The 16,383-nt window shown below is 55.6% G+C and overlaps 2 protein-coding genes across 2 annotated transcripts; both read right to left on the reverse strand.

The window, feature by feature from the left end:
• Positions 1-2,688, reverse strand: TGME49_290980 (glycine C-acetyltransferase, putative). The gene is made up of 2 exons (XM_002368441.1): positions 1,860-2,688; positions 1-1,602 (listed from the first exon to the last, which is right to left on the reverse strand). The coding sequence occupies exons 1-2, from the start codon at positions 2,508-2,510 to the stop codon at positions 538-540; spliced, it is 1,716 nt and encodes a 571-aa protein (XP_002368482.1). The 5' UTR covers positions 2,511-2,688; the 3' UTR covers positions 1-537.
• Positions 2,689-5,764: 3,076 nt separating this feature from the next.
• Positions 5,765-16,120, reverse strand: TGME49_290990 (HEAT repeat-containing protein). Its single transcript, XM_018782130.1, has 4 exons — positions 13,239-16,120; positions 7,346-12,796; positions 6,713-6,858; positions 5,765-6,345 (listed from the first exon to the last, which is right to left on the reverse strand). The coding sequence occupies exons 1-4, from the start codon at positions 15,106-15,108 to the stop codon at positions 6,295-6,297; spliced, it is 7,518 nt and encodes a 2,505-aa protein (XP_018636454.1). The 5' UTR covers positions 15,109-16,120; the 3' UTR covers positions 5,765-6,294.
• Positions 16,121-16,383: the final 263 nt, after the last annotated feature.

Here is a 16,383-nt window from a genome sequence, read left to right on the forward strand (position 1 = left end):
CACATGGAATTGTTTAAGTCAAGCACATATTTGGGAGAGTTTTCCCCAGCAATGCAGGGGACACACGGGTTGGTCCGCGTTTTGGCTAAACGGGGAGAAGGAAGAGATGAGGATGTCAGCAGGCACTTTTTCCTGTCTTTGGGCTCTTCAGAAAACGTCTCACCCGAAACACCCGTTCCCCATCCTGGTCCTCAGTTCAGAATACCTCTTCTGGCATCTAAAGACAATACCACCAAGACACCTGGATGTGTCTACAGGCAAGCGTGTATGCGTAGCGTGCAAATGCGCTTGCATACGCCTCTACAAGTATTTTGAGAAGACGACCAACACCTAACTGGGGGCAGAAGCATCTCTGCATCCTTGAGAATAGTCTTCCATCTCCGCCAATCGTTCCCTTGGAAAAAATTCCTTCTCCCCCCCTCTGCTCTCGTGTTCGCTCCACGACACGACGGTCTCTGTAAGACGTACGCCACGTAGACGTCCCGCTACACGTATCTACAAAATTGTACAGCATCGCGTGGATGTTGACTTTGTGTCTTATCGGAGCATGTCAGTGGGTGGGCATTCAACAGTGACTTCGACGAGGCTTTTCACGAATTCGTCCATCATCTTCTGATTGTATGCAGCGGTGGCAGTGACTCGAATTCGAGGTCGGTTCAAGGGGCACGCGGGGTAGGCCGCCGCGGCCACCATCCAGCCGCGCTTGAGCATAGCCTGAGTGACTCGAAAGACTCGGTCACCGTCGTGGGGGAAGACGACAGGGATGACTGTCGTGCATGCGACGCCCTCCAGCTCGAACTTGCGCTCCGCAGGGTAGTCTTTGGGCCAGAGTCCGAGGCCTGTCTGGAGTGCGTGTCTGAGGTACTTCGCGTTTTCCTGTGCCTTCGCAATGCGCCAGCTCTGCTCGCCCTGCATTAGCTCGAAGGCCATCATGGCACCGCCTGCGGAGTACGCCGTGAGGGGTGCCGAGAAGACGCTGCCAGGAGCGTGGAAGTCGAGGAACTCGACGAGGTCATTGTCGCCCGTGATGTAGCCGCCAACGCCGCCGATTGACTTGCTGAAGGTGCCGACGATCACGTCTGCAGCTCCAGGCATGTTGAAGTGCTCCTCGAGCCCGCGCCCGGTCTTCCCGAGCACGCCGAGGCCGTGAGCCTCGTCTAGGAGGATGCGGCAGTTGTATTGGTCCGCCAGACGCCGTACCACGGGCAAGTCCGCGATGTCGCCGTCCATCGAGTAAACCGACTCGATGACGATCCAGCAGTTTTTGTATTTTCTGCGATGCTTTGCCAGCGTCTGCTGCAGGTGGTGCCAGTTGTTGTGGCGGAAGAGCATCTCCTTCGCCCCGGACAGCTTCATGCCCGACCGCAGACTCGCATGCAGCCGGTTGTCGCCAACGATCAAGTCTCCTTCCTTCGCCACAGCGCAGATCGAGCTCATCGTCGCGAGGAAACCCGTAGCACACAGCAGCGAGTCTTCGCGCCCGAAAAAACGTCCCACCATCTTCTCCAAGTCACGCAAAATCCGCATGTTCCCTCCCAACATACGCGCTCCGTGATTTCCGGTCGACCACGTGCGACCTGCCGCCAACGCCGCTTCTTGGACCTGTCGAAGAAGAGGAAGCATGCACACAGAGGAGCAAGTTCTCCACGAACCGTAGGCACACATGGAGCAGCACCACAGAGCAGACATTCGTTACCCGATGTTTTCGTGTCCAAAAAGGCATGCGGATGCAGTTGCACACACGCGTGTGGAAAAGTACTGCATGCCCCTCTCCAAACTATCTACGTGTATGCGCATATGCCAAGTATACGCGTAGATGCAACGGAGTCCGTTTGGTATTTCGAATGTGTGGATCTTACGAGAGGCTCTCTGACGAAGTCGAGGTAGCTGTAGGAGCTCATGGGGTAGGCGCGTACGCCTTCGCAAATGACTTGAGTGTCCTTTACGTTGGAGACTTCGTAGGCGAAAGGCCAGAGGTCCCTGGATTTCATGTAGCGTTTCGCGTCGTTGTAGGACTGCATCTCCGTTTCGCCGGGTTTGATTTCGAGTTTGAGTTGGACTTTCTGCATCTGGTAGAAGAACTGGCGGCGACTCTGGGCGGTGTACTTGATCTTCAGCGCTTGCCAGTAGAACGCGAGGCGCTCGAAGCCACGCGCGGACCATTTGGAGAGAAGGACCATGACAGTGCCGTCTTGCAGGGCAGCGAGGAACTCTTCGAGCGCGCGTTTGCTTCCTGCTTTGTTTCTCGCGGCCTTCGCGAGAGCGGTCTCCACGTCTTTGTAGACGGCATGGGAGGAGCAGGGCGTGATAGGGAGCAGCTGCGTCGCGATCCAACTCCATCGGAGGGATCCCCAGCTCACTTCGTCGTTGAAAAAAGCCAGGAGAATGCCAAGCACGGAGGCGGAGAGAAACGCGCACAGGAACAGGTCGATATTCGAGGCCCACTCGACGCCTGCGCCCAGAAACGGGCTCCCAGTCCCGCGGGTGAAGTACGTTGCACCCGAAGCCATGTTGAGGCTGCTCCCAAAAGAGAGACGCGATGATGAGAGCCTAGAAAGCCTGGCCGACGAAAGGTGACGAAAACGTCCGGAAGCTGCTCGGGTAGGGAAGCGGCCACAGATGTCGCCTTCGTGGTAAGTGCGGGCTGTTCGGAGTGAAGGCCTGTGCCGGGGAGCAGGCCTCAAGACACAGCCGTCGAGGAGGCGCAGGAAGTTGAAAAGTCAGCGGGTGGGAAAGAGGACACGAGAAAACACAGAAGCCGTGCGATAGTGCATAGACACGGACAAGGCAGTCAGGACATTCAAACCTGGGGGACGCGCGAAAAGGGTGACGCCGCAACCACAAACGCCAGACAGAAGATATAAGGACACAGTGTGTCGACGAGCAGTTCAGCTCGCGCGACACAAAGTCCAGAGGGACGCAATGACACCCGAACACAGTCCGTTCGTACACGCTTGCGAATATTTACACTGAGAAACACACGCCGACCGGAACAGATTACTGCTCGCCGTCGACATGAAGTTGTCCAAGCTGTGCAACGCGAACGCTGCAAGTTCGGCGAGAAAAGTTTCTCGTGGAGTTGGGGACAGAAACTGCGTGGGCACTCCTGCTGGTTCGAGGAAACGTCGAGTTGAAAAACGTGTTTGTGAGAGGCCTGCAGAAACGACCTCGTGTGCTCTACTCGAACAACTGCATTCCACGGTACGAGAGCATCGTTCTCAAAGGATCACAGTCACGTTACGTTCCTTAAAAAGGTGGACCGTGGTGTGGAAAACCTGTGTGCGGATTTCCAGAGAAGCACACAAATTCGGGGGGGAGGGGAAACTGAGATGGAAAATGCTGGTGTCTTGAAGGTTGCTAGGAACTGTACTGTGCGGACGGATCCGGTTCGTGCTGGGAGCAGCGATGTTCTACCGTTTGAAAAAAAAAAGGCCGTTTAAGCTCGTGGATGACCACGGAGGCCTCGGCACAAGATAGAACCCTGGAGAAACGTCCACAGCAGTGCTTGAATGTGCTGCGTTGAATTCCTTTTGAAAAGATCTAAGTACGATTGCAGGCAGGAACTGCACAAACAATCGAAACCGCGCGTTCGTGCAACGGTGAATACCCGCCCGTAGACAACCACACGTAGCCGGGCAGAAAACCACCGCAAGCCCAACCCTGTTTGCTCATGTCACCAGAGAATGAAGACGGGAGAGCTCTGTCGCACGCTGCAGATCGGTCGAGCGACAGCGGAATCTTTTCCAGACCGCGATGTCTAGAAGGGCCTGGTTCTTTGTGGTTGGTGAGGCAGCGATAGTATTGGCGGAGCATGCGTTGAAGGAAAGAGAGCAGCTTTTTGTGTGTAGAAAGTAGAAATCGGGAGAGTTGATAACAACGGACGATCAAAATGGAGAAACACCGCTGAGGAAAAGCTGCGCCGTCGAAGGCTCGATGGTGGGCAGGAGGGGAGGCTTGCGCGGGGGAAAAGCCGGCGCGTGGCGGCCCGCGTGGGATGTCGAAATTCAGCGTGTGGAGGGAAAGGTTTTTTTTCGAAGTGCAAATTTCTCGAGCTGAGGAAAGCAGAACAGACCGTTTATCGGGAATTGTGCGGAGAATTTGAACGCAACATCGTCCCGATCTGCGATGGGCAGTGATACGGCCGCGAGAGGGGAACCGCTGCCTTGTGTGCAGCGCGTCTTTTCGAAGAGGGAACGAAGAACGGGGGGGCAAAACGCCCGGCACAGTCACCTCCGAGTTTTTTTTTCGATCTGCTAGGCCCGTGGACGCGAGATAGATGCGGATATAGCAGTTGTGACGTCAACCAGATGGGTGTCATGATGACTGCTGTGGACGAGGGGATCAACGGGACAGGGGGCAGCACGGAGGGCGAGGTTACGGCTCTGGTTGGTTCACAGGTTGCTGCAGAAACGGTAGATCACTACCAGAGGTCGGTACTGTTTTCACGGCCGTCCAGGTAGAAGGCCATCATTGCTGGGGGATGACTTTTTCTTTGGTGGGGTGGAGCAAGGAGGTGCAGATCGGATATAGAAGGGGGAAGAAACGAAGAGCAGCAGAGCGGGAAAACATCCAGAACTAGATAGGTGAACCAGCGCGTACAAACGGAATTCGGTACGCTGTTTAGCTTGTGACGACCAATGTTTGCAGGTGTCCGTATGAAATCAATAACACAGGTGATTTTGAAGACAGCACTACCACACACGTGCAGACGTGGTCACTGGGGAAAAAGACTCAAACTGTTGGTGAGGAGGGGGTTTGCCTTTTGCGTTGGCCGACGAAGTTTGCAGGCGGATGTTTATTTTGACCAGAAATTAGGATGAAAGAGGTGGCGATAATGTTCACGTCTTTTCACAAGAGGCCTGCAAGGGAATCACCGTCCCAGCGGGAAGGGGGCAGCGTATGCGCAGAGAAGAAACCTTGATATTTACCAGTTGTCCAGCTGGTAGTATGGTCCCCAGAGAAAAGCAGTTCATCTAAATCTGGGAATCCCACTATAAGAAGCGTCAAAGGGCATCTCTTGATTGTTAGATTAGCACTTCCATTCTGTTGATCTCAGTATGCCTATTCGCAGAATCACATCCGATTTTCTGCGGGCACGTGAATGTACAAAAGTCTGCAGGTTAAGCTATGTATCCATGGTGAAGAAGACTCGGGTTTTTCGTGTGCGAGCCCCCAGAGGAGTGCATTTCATGAGACAACGGCAACCCACAACCGTTATACTATATGGATCACGTGGCTGCTCGTACCTTACGTCACACTAACGGTCAGATAAGAAAAGGCAAGTGTCGCTGGGAGGTTAGCGTCTCAAAAAAGGAGGGCAGCCTTCGATTCAGAGAGGCTGAGGTGCCTGTCCGACGCAGCAACAGTTAGATAACAGAAACTAGACTGCGACATTGACCGATGAGATTTCCAGGGTTCTGTAAACATTTTTCTCGGGAGCACGAGGAAGCAAATCCATTCACGTAGTCATTCCTGCATTGTTCTCTTTGAAAAGAGTTTCACCAGTTGAGCTTGGGGCTACAATGGGAAGACCGTTTCCGGCTCTGTGCATGCCTACCAAAGTGTGCATGTGATCTGAGGGTGAGCAAGAAGAGGCTGTATCGTCTGCGCGACGAAACGAGAAGTGTGATTCTCAAATGTAAATAGGAAAACCCAGTGATTCTTATGAGAGCCGCAGTCGCTGCATGCAGCTGAGGGAGCCCAAGATTCCAGAAGAGCTTTGTTTCTCGGCGACCTGAACAGCCGCTTTGCTAACGCGCTACAACGGCAGTCGATTAACTGAGCGGCACGCATGCTTCCATGGGTTACTCTTGCAAATGCATCGGCAAATGGGCGTCTATCCTTTTTAGCTTCACACGGGCAAAAACTGGCACATGCACGACAGTTGGTACAAACGCGTTCCGCGTTTCTTTTCAAAGTGACAGAACCGAAGAAAGCGGAACATTGCCGGCAGAAGTCGAGCACCTTTTGCACATTCAGAGGTTCCTTTTTCTGCTGCGTCTTCGTACCGCTAGTGAGCCCACGAGGGTGACCAGAAACAAAAGCGAAACAAGGGAATTCACCTCAATCAAAACGTTTCCTCCACTCGGCCTCTTCTTCTGTTCTCTCTTGCGCTGACTCTGTTCGTTCTAGGTCCTCGTGTTCCCTTCTTTCTCCTCGGCGTCTGCCTGTGCTTTTCCCTCTCCCCCCAAAAGTGTCTCTTCCTCCCTTGAGTCTGCGTATCCTCGTCTTCCCCATTCAGCTCGCCGCTCACGCTTTTTGCTCGAATTTCCGTCCAGGAAGTGTGAAACCTTTTCAGACCCACTCAGGTTGCAGCCAGATCCTCTTCGCATCACTTACAGAGACCTGTGACAGCCAAAGAAGCCACGACACGGCGGAATACAACTCACAAGAAAAACAACTGCCTTGACTACGTATTCAATCTTTCTATCTTTTCTATCTCGAGCTTCTCTCTTAATCGATCTACCGATATAGATCTATCCACCTAAATCTATTCTGTATATTCTGTATATACCCATATATATCTCTCTCCATATATATATATATATATATATATATCCAACTGTATGGCATTCTACCCGGAGACATTGGAGATAACAACTGAAGCTGGACTCCTTGTTATACATTAGAAACTGGGATTCCTGTATTTCTACAAACGATCGTTTTCTGTGGTTGGCGGCGTGTGGGAGGTGGAGAACTGCGCAAACCTTACCAGAATTTGGGGGTTCGTCTGCTTGCGTTGCATTTCGCTCGCTCCGACGACGCGTCTCGTGCAACCTGTTGAAAGCGACGCCTCCCGCTGGCGCTGACCGCAGTGCTCGACCCTCCCGGTTTGTATGACGCAGACGACCAAGTCGACTGCAGGGATACAAGGCAAGAAACGACGCCACAAAAAAGCACTTCTGGTCATACACAAGTCCTGCCAAACTCAGAAATACGCTCTCACCCAAGCATTTACACAGACGAGTATACATACTGCACTTTGTGAGACATACACCTACATTTATATATATATATATATATATATACATGCGTGTGAAGGAAGATAGATACGGCGATAAACAGAGGGTTTGTTGACACTGGTTCGCAGTCAGTCTCAATCAAGGAATGGATGGTACACTTGTGTTAGTCACAGTAGATATATCATTACATCCACTATATTCATATAAATGTATATATTTTGATGTACATATCTGTATGTATATGCATATATATATATATATAAATAATCATGAAGCAGGAGTGGATTGTGCTTTTCTTCAGTCGAAGTCTACCTCGTCACCAACGACGACATCGAGAGGAAAGGTGTTTTCTGGAGCTGTTCAGTTTCCTGCGGGTTCCTCACCAGGGAAGGGCCCACTCGTGGCGGCGTCCATACAGAGGGGAAACGTGACTCGTGCTCTCGCCCAGTTGCCCGTCAGTTTCTCGACTTCGTGCACACGAAAGAACTGTATTCTCTTCGTCTTCATCCCTATGTTTTGTAGGTCGGGAGATTCGTCGCGATCTGCATCCGACTCTGCGGTGTCTGGACAGCTCGAGTTTGGACAGGCGCGTCCCGAGGCTGTGCCTGGGCGCCCGACCCCAATTTGTGCGGCCCTGCGCTCGCGCGTCGACTGCGAACGTCCAGCGAAGGGAGGCGAAGAGGCAAGTTCGGCGCCAGACGCGAAGAGAGGCACGACAACGGTGGAAGTGGGGAGCACCGCAGAGCTTGGCTTTCTGCGAATCTGCACGCCGTTCCACGCGGATCGCCTCGAGTCCAGCGAAGACGTCACACTTCTCAAATCCTGACCCCCGATACACTCGGAAGCAGAGCAACAGGAATCGAGAGAAGTCCTGCTTTGTAGGAGGCTTGAAACCCTCGAAGAAGGGTAGGCAGCCCTCGGGCCGTTTGCTGACGAGAACGTTACACCACTTGTTTGTCGTTTCTGTTTCGGACCCACCGCCGACAGACAGTCTTCGCGGTGCTCGCCATCTCCCCAACGACTCCACTGATCTCTCATGTCGTCGCCCTCTGGCGTACAAACACCGGAGTGAGATGTAGTCTCAGGTCCAGGTCCGCGGCCGACTGCGCAGTTTCTGCGTTCTTCTTCGGTGTCAACCTGCGAAAGCGACGACGACCGCACACTCTTCGTTGTACCCGCCAAAACGGCGCGAACCAGCAGGGACGGCGTTTGTCGGGAAAAGGAAACAGAGTCGGCTTCTCGCCCTGCGCCCGGCGTCGCGGTCTGCAGCCTCTCCAGAGCCGCCTTCGGTCTCGCAAAAGCGTTCGCCTTCTCCACATTCGCAGAAGAGCTCGAGGCGCGGGAAGGCGAAAAGGCGGACAGGTCACGGAACTGAGTTCCTCTCTCCTCCCTCTTGCACCCCGGCTGCCCGGCTCTGGACTCCACGCGAAGCGCCGTCGTCCCCTTGACGCAGAGCACCAAATCCGAGGTCTCTCGGAACAAGTGTTTTCGCTTTTCTTCTCTCTCTGCTTTCGACTCGGAAAACGTCCGAACTGGAACGCAGGAGAGCTCCCGGACCGCTGCACACAGTTTCTGTCTCCTCCAACTCGACGCCCCGGCCGCGCCTGGAACTTTCAAGCCGCTCTCAGCACCCCCTCGCGCATGCGTGGAGGCTCTGAGCACGCCGACAGACTCCCGCTCCCAGTCTTCTTCCGAGTCCGCGAAAAGCACATCGACCGTCGCCTCCAGCCACACGACTGCGCCCCTGCTACACGAGAAGCGAAGAGGACGAGGCACTAGGCCTGCGAGAGCCTCCGCAAGAAGCAGGCGCGACATGTCTGCGCTCGCAGGACTTTGCCTAGACAGCGCCAAGGCACCCGATGAACTGAAAAACGGTGAAAAACTGCAGCTGGATCGCGCCAGCGTCCGCCCCTCGCTGGTCCCCTCGCCGCCTTCCAGGGGAAGCAACGCCGCGAGCCCCGTTGACGCAATCACGCTCTGGTGTATGTACACCTCCAAGGCCACTTCCCAGTTCGGACACTCCAGAGAAACAACAAAGGGAAAAGACAGAGAAGACAACGAAGAGAGAGAGCATGGAGAAGAAGAGAGAGAGTGTGTCTGAGAGTTGAGATAAGAGTGTCCTCTTGAAGCGCAGCGAGAATTTGCTTCCCACAATGTCTCAGCACATGCATCGGCCCTGTCCCGGGGTGAGTCTCCGCACGCAAAGTCGCGCTGAAAGGAAGAGCGGGAGAGAAGACCCAAGAGGCGCGAGTGGGGAAGGAGATCTGGGGGACTGATGACAAGAGAAGGAGACGCTAGGAGAGCCGTGGCTGCAATGGCCTGGAGTCGACTCGACACGAGCACGTTGCGCCACACACAGAAGGAGCGGGGGAGACTCGCCGCGAGCGAAGATGCAGACGCTCCTGACCTTCGAGCTTTGACGTAAATCCGAGCCAAAGAAGACAGTGACAGACATCCCGTCGGTGGACTACTCACAGAAGGACAAGTGAGAGAAGAAGAAGCGGCAGGAGAAGACGAAAGAGAAGAAGAGGGGGAGGAAGAGCGAGAAGAACGGAGCTGGGTCTTTGAGATTGGACAGCCTGCCGGTCCGGGCCTCCGGAACCGGAACAGAGCGAAAGCGAGCATACTTTGCTCGCGCAGCAACGCTTCGCGACACAACATGCGACAGAGGCTCGACCAGACAGGCGGCCGGAGTTCCAGCGTCTGTGCCAACGGCTCTATCGCTGTCTCGCTTTGGGGGCCTTCTCGGTCGACCATAGTCCTCCACGAGGACTCGTCCTCCTCTTCCCACAAGCCTCGTTCTTCGCTGTCCCCGTTCGCCCCCGCCAGACCCCACCAGCCCGCAGAGGCACCTCCGCCACCTCGTCGTCTCTTTCGCTGGCCTTCGAGCAGGAAGGAAAAGCAGACTGGAGACAGCGACCTCTTCTTCGCCCTTGCGAGGCTGTCTTGTGTGGCCCACGCACTCGCTCGGATCGCTAGTTGGGCTCGAACGGGAGCGTCCGACGAACAGAAACACCCCGAGGCCCTGTGCCTGTGGCGCACAGGCACACCCTGAGGCCGTAGACTCCCTTCGTCACTGTCAAGGACGCCAGCAAAAGAGGAAGAAGAACAAGAAGAGGACGAAGACAAAGAAGAGGAGGAAGGACCCTTGAGAAATGGCACCTCCCTTTTCTCCTGAGAGGTTGAAACCGCAGGCTTCGCTGAAAGTTTTGCGTTGACAGAGAAGGAAAAGAGCGAAAGGCGGGGTCGCTTCCCCGATCCTGGTGCCCCCAAGTTTTCTTCTTGGGTTTGACATGAGGCGAGTGTCTTGGTGTTTGTGCTGGGACACTGTTGCGCATACGCTGCTTCTGCTCGCGCGTCTCTCTCTCTCTTGGCTCTCTGCCTCGTCCTCTCGCGTCCTCTCTCTCTCTGCAGCACTGCGAGAACAAGCGCGTCCGCGAGAGAAGGCGAAGGCAGAAGGGGGAGGACTACAGTAGCCGGATCTTCGGAGACAGGTCGCTCGAACGCGCCTCCACCGGTAGGACCCCTCGCCTCGCTCTTCTGTGCAGCAGGCACCTGGCTCTTACGCTGCCTGTTCAAACTGCGATCTGTTGGAGAACGCCCTCCTGGAGTCGCAAGTCCGCTTCCCACCTTCCGCGCTCGTCTTTCCACGAATCGGAAGAGCCGCTCCTCCTCGTCCTCGAAAGAGAAGAGACCATCGAGACTCAGCGACTTCGCGGAGGAACTGAGAGGCCTCTGAGACGGAATCTGGGATCCCTTGAAAGGCGAAAAAGGGAACGAAAGAGGAAACGCGAGAACTGGGCGGATGCTCCGCAACGCCTGGCGACACGTGCCTGCTCGGCAGGGAATTTCACTGTGGAGCAGGCGCCACAGTTCGTCGTTCAGCAGCGTGGGAGAAGCCTCCGATGTTGTTCCGCGCTCACCAGGTCGTTGGAAACAGGGGCGGCGATCGAGAAGAGAAACGAGAGACAGCTTCGCGCCTCGCGAGCCTCTGTCGCAAAACAGGCGAGAAAACGACCGCCGCCGAGTCGCCGGACGAGGGAACCGCGTCTCTCGTCGCCGCAACCAGACAGCGAGCGCGAGGTCAAGGCAACTGTCTTCGCCTTTCTTCGCCTCTCTTTCAGGTTCAACCGACATATCTGAGTCTCGCCTTGCACATGCGAGGACGTCTCCAACTGCAGAGCCCCGTCTCTGCACCTGCGTGCACCCCGACGCCCCGCCTCCGTCAGCATCTTCTCGCGCCAAGCAAGACCCGCCCGGATCCGGCCTTCCATCTGTCTCGTCAGCAGAAAAGTCTCCTTCCTCCTGTCTGTCTTCCTCCTCTAGGTGGAGGTGGCTCAGGAGACAGTCGGCTGCCGCCAGCTGACGCTCGATAGCGTGCGTCGGCAGGACGCGCTGGAAGGCGAGAGAAAACTGGAGAGCCGTCTCCGGGATGCTCAGCTGGACGTCGAGAGGCAAGACTTGAGTCAGACGGTTGTCTTCTTCTTCTCGCTCTTTCTTGAGAAGAAGGAATGGAGACAGAAAGGCGCCTTCGCGGTCCCTAGAAACGTTCCTCTCTCGCCCGCTGAAAACAGGCACCGCATCTTGTTCGTCTCCTTCAGCTGGCCTCCCTGGTCTGCCTGCCGGACTGCGCCCATTGAAACAGGTGCGGCTTTTCTCTGAGTCCGACAGATGACCGGTGTGTTCTCTCTCTTGTTCGCCCCCGTGTTCTGCCTCTTGTTCTCTCAGCTTTTGGAAAGCTCCTGCCGCGCCGGCGTCTCTTCGCATGAGCGGCAGAAGACGGAGTTCCCACTCGCGCCTCCCCCAGTTGGTGGCAAGAGCGAGCTGCGTTCGTTTTCTCCGACTCGCAGGAGCGAAAATTCGGAAGACGTGGAGCATTTCCAATTCTTTCTTTCTCGCTTCGGAACTGTACGAACTCTGGTCTCCGCCTGCACGCCCTCCGGTCTCTCCGCGTCCAGCAATTTTGTCCCAGAGCCCGTGGTACGCCGCGAAGACGACTTCTGCAAAGCACGCGGCGACTTCGTGCTCGTCTTCTCGGCTGTAAGGACACCGCAGGAGGCCCTGGACTTCAACTTTGCGCCCGCGGGCGTTCAGGGTTTTGCACAGCGGCAAGATCCGCAGGAAGATCATGCGCGTGGATTTCTCCTTCGCTTGCAGCAGCGGAAAGATCGCTCGCCGGAAAGCGCCGTCGCGCAAAGGAATGGTGAGAGAAAGAGGCGGAAGAATTGCGGCGGCCGCGGCTTGGACGACCTGCACAGGATCCGAGAGGTAGTCCCAGATGAGGAGTTGAACGGTCTGCGTAAACGAGTTGCTGCCCTGCTGCGTCTTCTTCTCGCTCTCCTTTAACGCGTCCGCGTCCCGAGTGTAGCTCTCCAGCAGCCGACGAAGCAGAACGAATGCCGATTGTCGGACGCGAAAATTGTTGTCGTCCAGAGAGAGCAAAAGCCAGCCGACAGGCAGCGGCAACTGAGAGATCCTAGTCTGGAGCTCCTGGCCCGCCACGGTATGGTGGGAACGATGGGCGCGCTCGCCCTCGCCAGCGAGCGTCCCGGCTATCCCAGCCAGGCGCCAGGGACTCGAGACAGAGTCGCCACTTGCAGAAGGCTCTGCGAGGAGACTCTGCTCAGATGCAACCTCCGCCGTCTTCCTCGCTCTCGATGTTGCTTCCTCGAGATCCGTTCTGAGCAGAGTTCGGAGGCGCGCGAGCGGGCTTGAAGTCGTCGGAGGAAACAGTGGCCGCTGCAGACAGGCGAGAGCCATCTCTTGAGAGATGAAAGGCACCAGAGACGTCAGAGCAGACAGGGCTGCGAGGCGGCCCATGGTGCAGCAGTCACCTGGGGAAACCACATAAAACCGGAGACGAGAGGGACATCACAAGTCAAAAAAACAAAAGAGAAGAAGATGCAGAAAGTGTGCAGGTTAGAAAGCTGTCTACCGCTCCCGGGGACTCGGTATGCTTTCTTCTGTCTCGTGTAACACAGTGAGAGTCCCTGAGAAGAAGGACAGTATACGGTTCTCTTTCTCAATCCGGCACCATATATCCCCACCATAATCTGTTTCATATTCTCTTTTTCCATCTCTTTCCTGTTCTCTCTTGTTCTCCCCCTTGATCATTTTCTTGTTCTTCCTCCTAGTCTCCGTTTTACTCTCGTTCTTCTTCTCTCCCTTTCCATTTCCCAAGCAGCGATCCCTGTTTTTGCTCTTCTATCCTTTGCTTGTCATTTAATCCTTCATTCTGTCGTGTAGTAAAATTGTCTCTATCAGAAGCATTCTTACCTGTCATGTGCGCAAGAAGAATGAGGCAACAACGGACGATGGTTGAGGCACCTTCGCAAGCTTCTAATTCAGCCTCTGTCCACGCTGGCCCATCGTTCTCACTTTTTTCCTGTATGCTCTTCTTCCCCTGTTGTGTTTGGGCGGCGAGCTCCTCCCTCGCCCGCCGCGAGGCGCCGAGCACGAGTGCGGGAATCTTCGCTGCGTCAGTCGGAAGATCCCCGTGTTGTCTCTGCGGTTTGTTCCCCTCCGCGCGAGGCGCCGCGAGTGTCGCGGGTCCCGCGAAGACAGCGCCCGCTGCAGCTAGGTGAGCCAAGAGAGCAAGACACCGGATAGCCGCACACCGAGCCGCGACCTCAGCGGAAGTCAGCAAACCTCCCGCAATGAGGTGAAGCAGAGACACGCGAACACTCAGAAAAAGACAGTCCAAGCCCGGTGGAGGAATCGAACCCCCTGAGAAGGCCAGAGACTGAGTCTCCATCCCGGTCGAGGAACCGACGGGGCTGGAAGAAGTGTCAGGACAGCGCGACGCAGAGCATGACGAAGCCGCTGCAGTCGTTGATCCGCACTCTTCAAGCCACCGGAAAAGGGTCTTTTTTGAGTGAAGAAGGAGAGCATTCAACGCCTCGACACCCTGAAGTTGATGAGCAGGTCTCTCATCCAGGAAACTGGGCATCAGCTGCTGCATCAGGGCAACATGCGCGATGAGGCGAGGAACTCGAGTAGATGCTTTGCCGCCCTCGCCTGTCCTCCCGTCTTCTCCATAGCCTGCGGCGTCGCTGGTCTGCCCATCTGCCGGGTTCTCAGATCCCCCCCCTGTGTTGTGCTGTGCATTGGCCCCCTGTTTCGCCTTCCCCGCTAGAGCCACGTGGTCGCCAACTCTGGCGTTCTGCGCAGAGACCATGGCTCCACCATTGTTCTCTCCAGCAGATGCATGCGAGAGAAATGTTGCGCCGGGAGGAAGGATTGTGCCAGCCCCGAGGGCGCCTGCGGGGACAACGCCCGCGCCGGCTCCTCCTGGGAGCACGACACCTGCAGTCAGGTAATAGACAAGATCTCCTCCTGGAATTCGTGCATGGGAAAGTGGATAAGCCGCTGCACCAGGCGGAGCTGCGAAGGGAGTGGTCGCCGCATGTCCACGACCCCCAGCGGAAATGCCAACGGAGACAGGCCAGCTCATCGACGTGCTCGCCGCCAAACCGGAGACAGTGGCCGGGAAGAAATCGGGAGAAGCGAAGGTCACGATTCCACCGGCAAGTGAGGACGGCGAAGGATTCAACTCAGAGGGGAAGAAAAAACCGGTCGGAATGCCCTCGGAAGATTTAACGCCTTTCTGCGTGGACAGACCGACATCATGGAGGCCAGGCCATGCGGGTGTGGGGACAGCGGCCGGTACCGGCGCTCCAACCTGGCCGGGTGGAGGCAAGATGAGAGGGCCGGGCTCAGAGGCCACGGCCTTTCGCAGTTCCCTTATATCCACATACTGGTGAGCATGGCGAGACAGCACGTCTGGGCGAGACAGAGTTTGTTTCTGACTCCGACTCGCTTCGGGCAACGAAAGGACCTTGATCCCGCATGCTGTCACCGAACCTCGTGTTCTGCTCCCAGTTGCTGTTGCCGAAGACGTGCTCCCGTCACCTCCACATGAAACTGCGGCGGCAGCGCCTCCGCGAGAAACACTTCCGTCTGCTTGTGGCTGCGCGGTTCGACCGCGAGCGGCGGAAGAAGCGGACGCGGCTGCCTGCGGGACTGGGAGAATCTGCGGAAACTCGTTGCTTCGTGGAGCACCAGAGGACACCTGGTCACGAGGCGACTCTGAGGAGGGACTGCTTGGTGCAGCGGACGAGGCAGAAGGTGCCTCGTTCCCCGCCATTTCTTGATTTCCTGAACCACGCTACACGTCGAAGCGTCATGACACCGTCTCACGCCATCCAGCTGAAACCCGTGATTGGACTCGAAAAGTGAAAAGTGACCGCTACACACATGCACAAAACGTCCAAGCGGTTCAACAGAAAAGCACCGAAACAGAACGGCCATTTCCACAGCCAGGACTCGCGGCGGAGCAGGTAGCTCTGACCTTTAAGTCCTTCGGTGTAACAAAAACAAGCGCGAAACACACGCCTGAGACAGATTTGAAGTCGTGGGAATGGACCGCTCCACCGGTTCTTGAGCAGTCAGCATCAACATTGGGTGTACAGACAGCCAGGAATGTGGAAGCGAGCCGGACTTCCTCACCCCTGATCCCGGCTCTCTACGGCAGAATTCTGCGGCGGTGCCGTTCCGTGATCGCCTTTTGATCCTCGAGCACTGCAGTTACGGCGATCCGAAGAAACTATGAAGGTCATACAGAGGTAACTCAGGTGCTAACTGGAAGCACGAATTCCTGCGTCAGTTGCAGTAGAACCGGTAGGGTGACGAGGCAACATAGAAAACCTCACGCTCTGTCACGAAAGAAAGGATGACCGTTCTTGTATCACGGTTGTCTCAACTTGCCGTCACGATGCCAGTTATCGCTGTAACAGAAAAGCCCTCGAAGCTTGCACGTGAAATCGACTGTTTGCTAGGTCGTTCTCCACAACAGAAGGCCCATTTCCTTTCCAGCTGACTTCGCATAGATGACTGGAAGCTGTAAATATCCATGACGGCGACGTTTTATTTCGTGGAAATCTATGGATTCAAATAAAATTGTTTGATGGGAAACTGGTTCCGTGATTTTTACCGTTCTGAGACCGCGCGTACTCAGCATGATGTGGATAGCAAGGCAGACAAACCCTACTTCGTTTGCGTTCCTCCGTCTTGACGGTGTCCTTGTCGAAGCCACCTTGTTCTCCGCTCTGGTGAAAATGCCATTTGCGCGTTGTTACGAACAGTTCCTTGTACAAGAAGCAGTACGACGCCTAGAATAACAATACGTCCAAAAAGCCAGGGGCTTTGGCGCATGCAGGAGTTGGGCGCATGCGTGGATCGGACCGGGAACGCCCTTGGTGACCTTGGCGTCGTTGACGCTTGTGAACAACTTCTGTCGCTGTACTACACAACGCAAACGAAAAGGAGCGATGCTTTGTGGCTCAGTGAATTTCTTGTCGTGTTGTAGGACTGTTCGATGGGCGAAGCGGTTGAATGATGGTCTTCATAACCAAGTCCGCCA

Source organism: Toxoplasma gondii, chromosome IX (assembly GCF_000006565.2).
Source record: "Toxoplasma gondii ME49 chromosome IX, whole genome shotgun sequence".
In the NCBI taxonomy this organism is placed as follows: Eukaryota; Apicomplexa; class Conoidasida; order Eucoccidiorida; family Sarcocystidae; genus Toxoplasma; species Toxoplasma gondii.

Bases quoted from the DNA above. Each gene is read 5' to 3' on its own strand.
- TGME49_290980 (XM_002368441.1), bottom strand. From the start codon at position 2,510: ATGGCTTCGGGTGCAACGTACTTCACCCGCGGGACTGGGAGCCCGTTT. The intron at 1,603-1,859 runs GTAAGATCCACA...CTTCTTCGACAG, and splicing joins ACTTCGTCAGAGAGCCTCTC to GTCCAAGAAGCGGCGTTGGC.
- TGME49_290990 (XM_018782130.1), bottom strand. From the start codon at position 15,108: ATGGCGGGGAACGAGGCACCTTCTGCCTCGTCCGCTGCACCAAGCAGT. The intron at 12,797-13,238 runs GTAAGAATGCTT...TGGTTTCCCCAG, and splicing joins TCTTCTTGCGCACATGACAG to GTGACTGCTGCACCATGGGC. The intron at 6,859-7,345 runs GTGAGGAACCCG...GTATCCCTGCAG, and splicing joins CACGAGTGGGCCCTTCCCTG to TCGACTTGGTCGTCTGCGTC.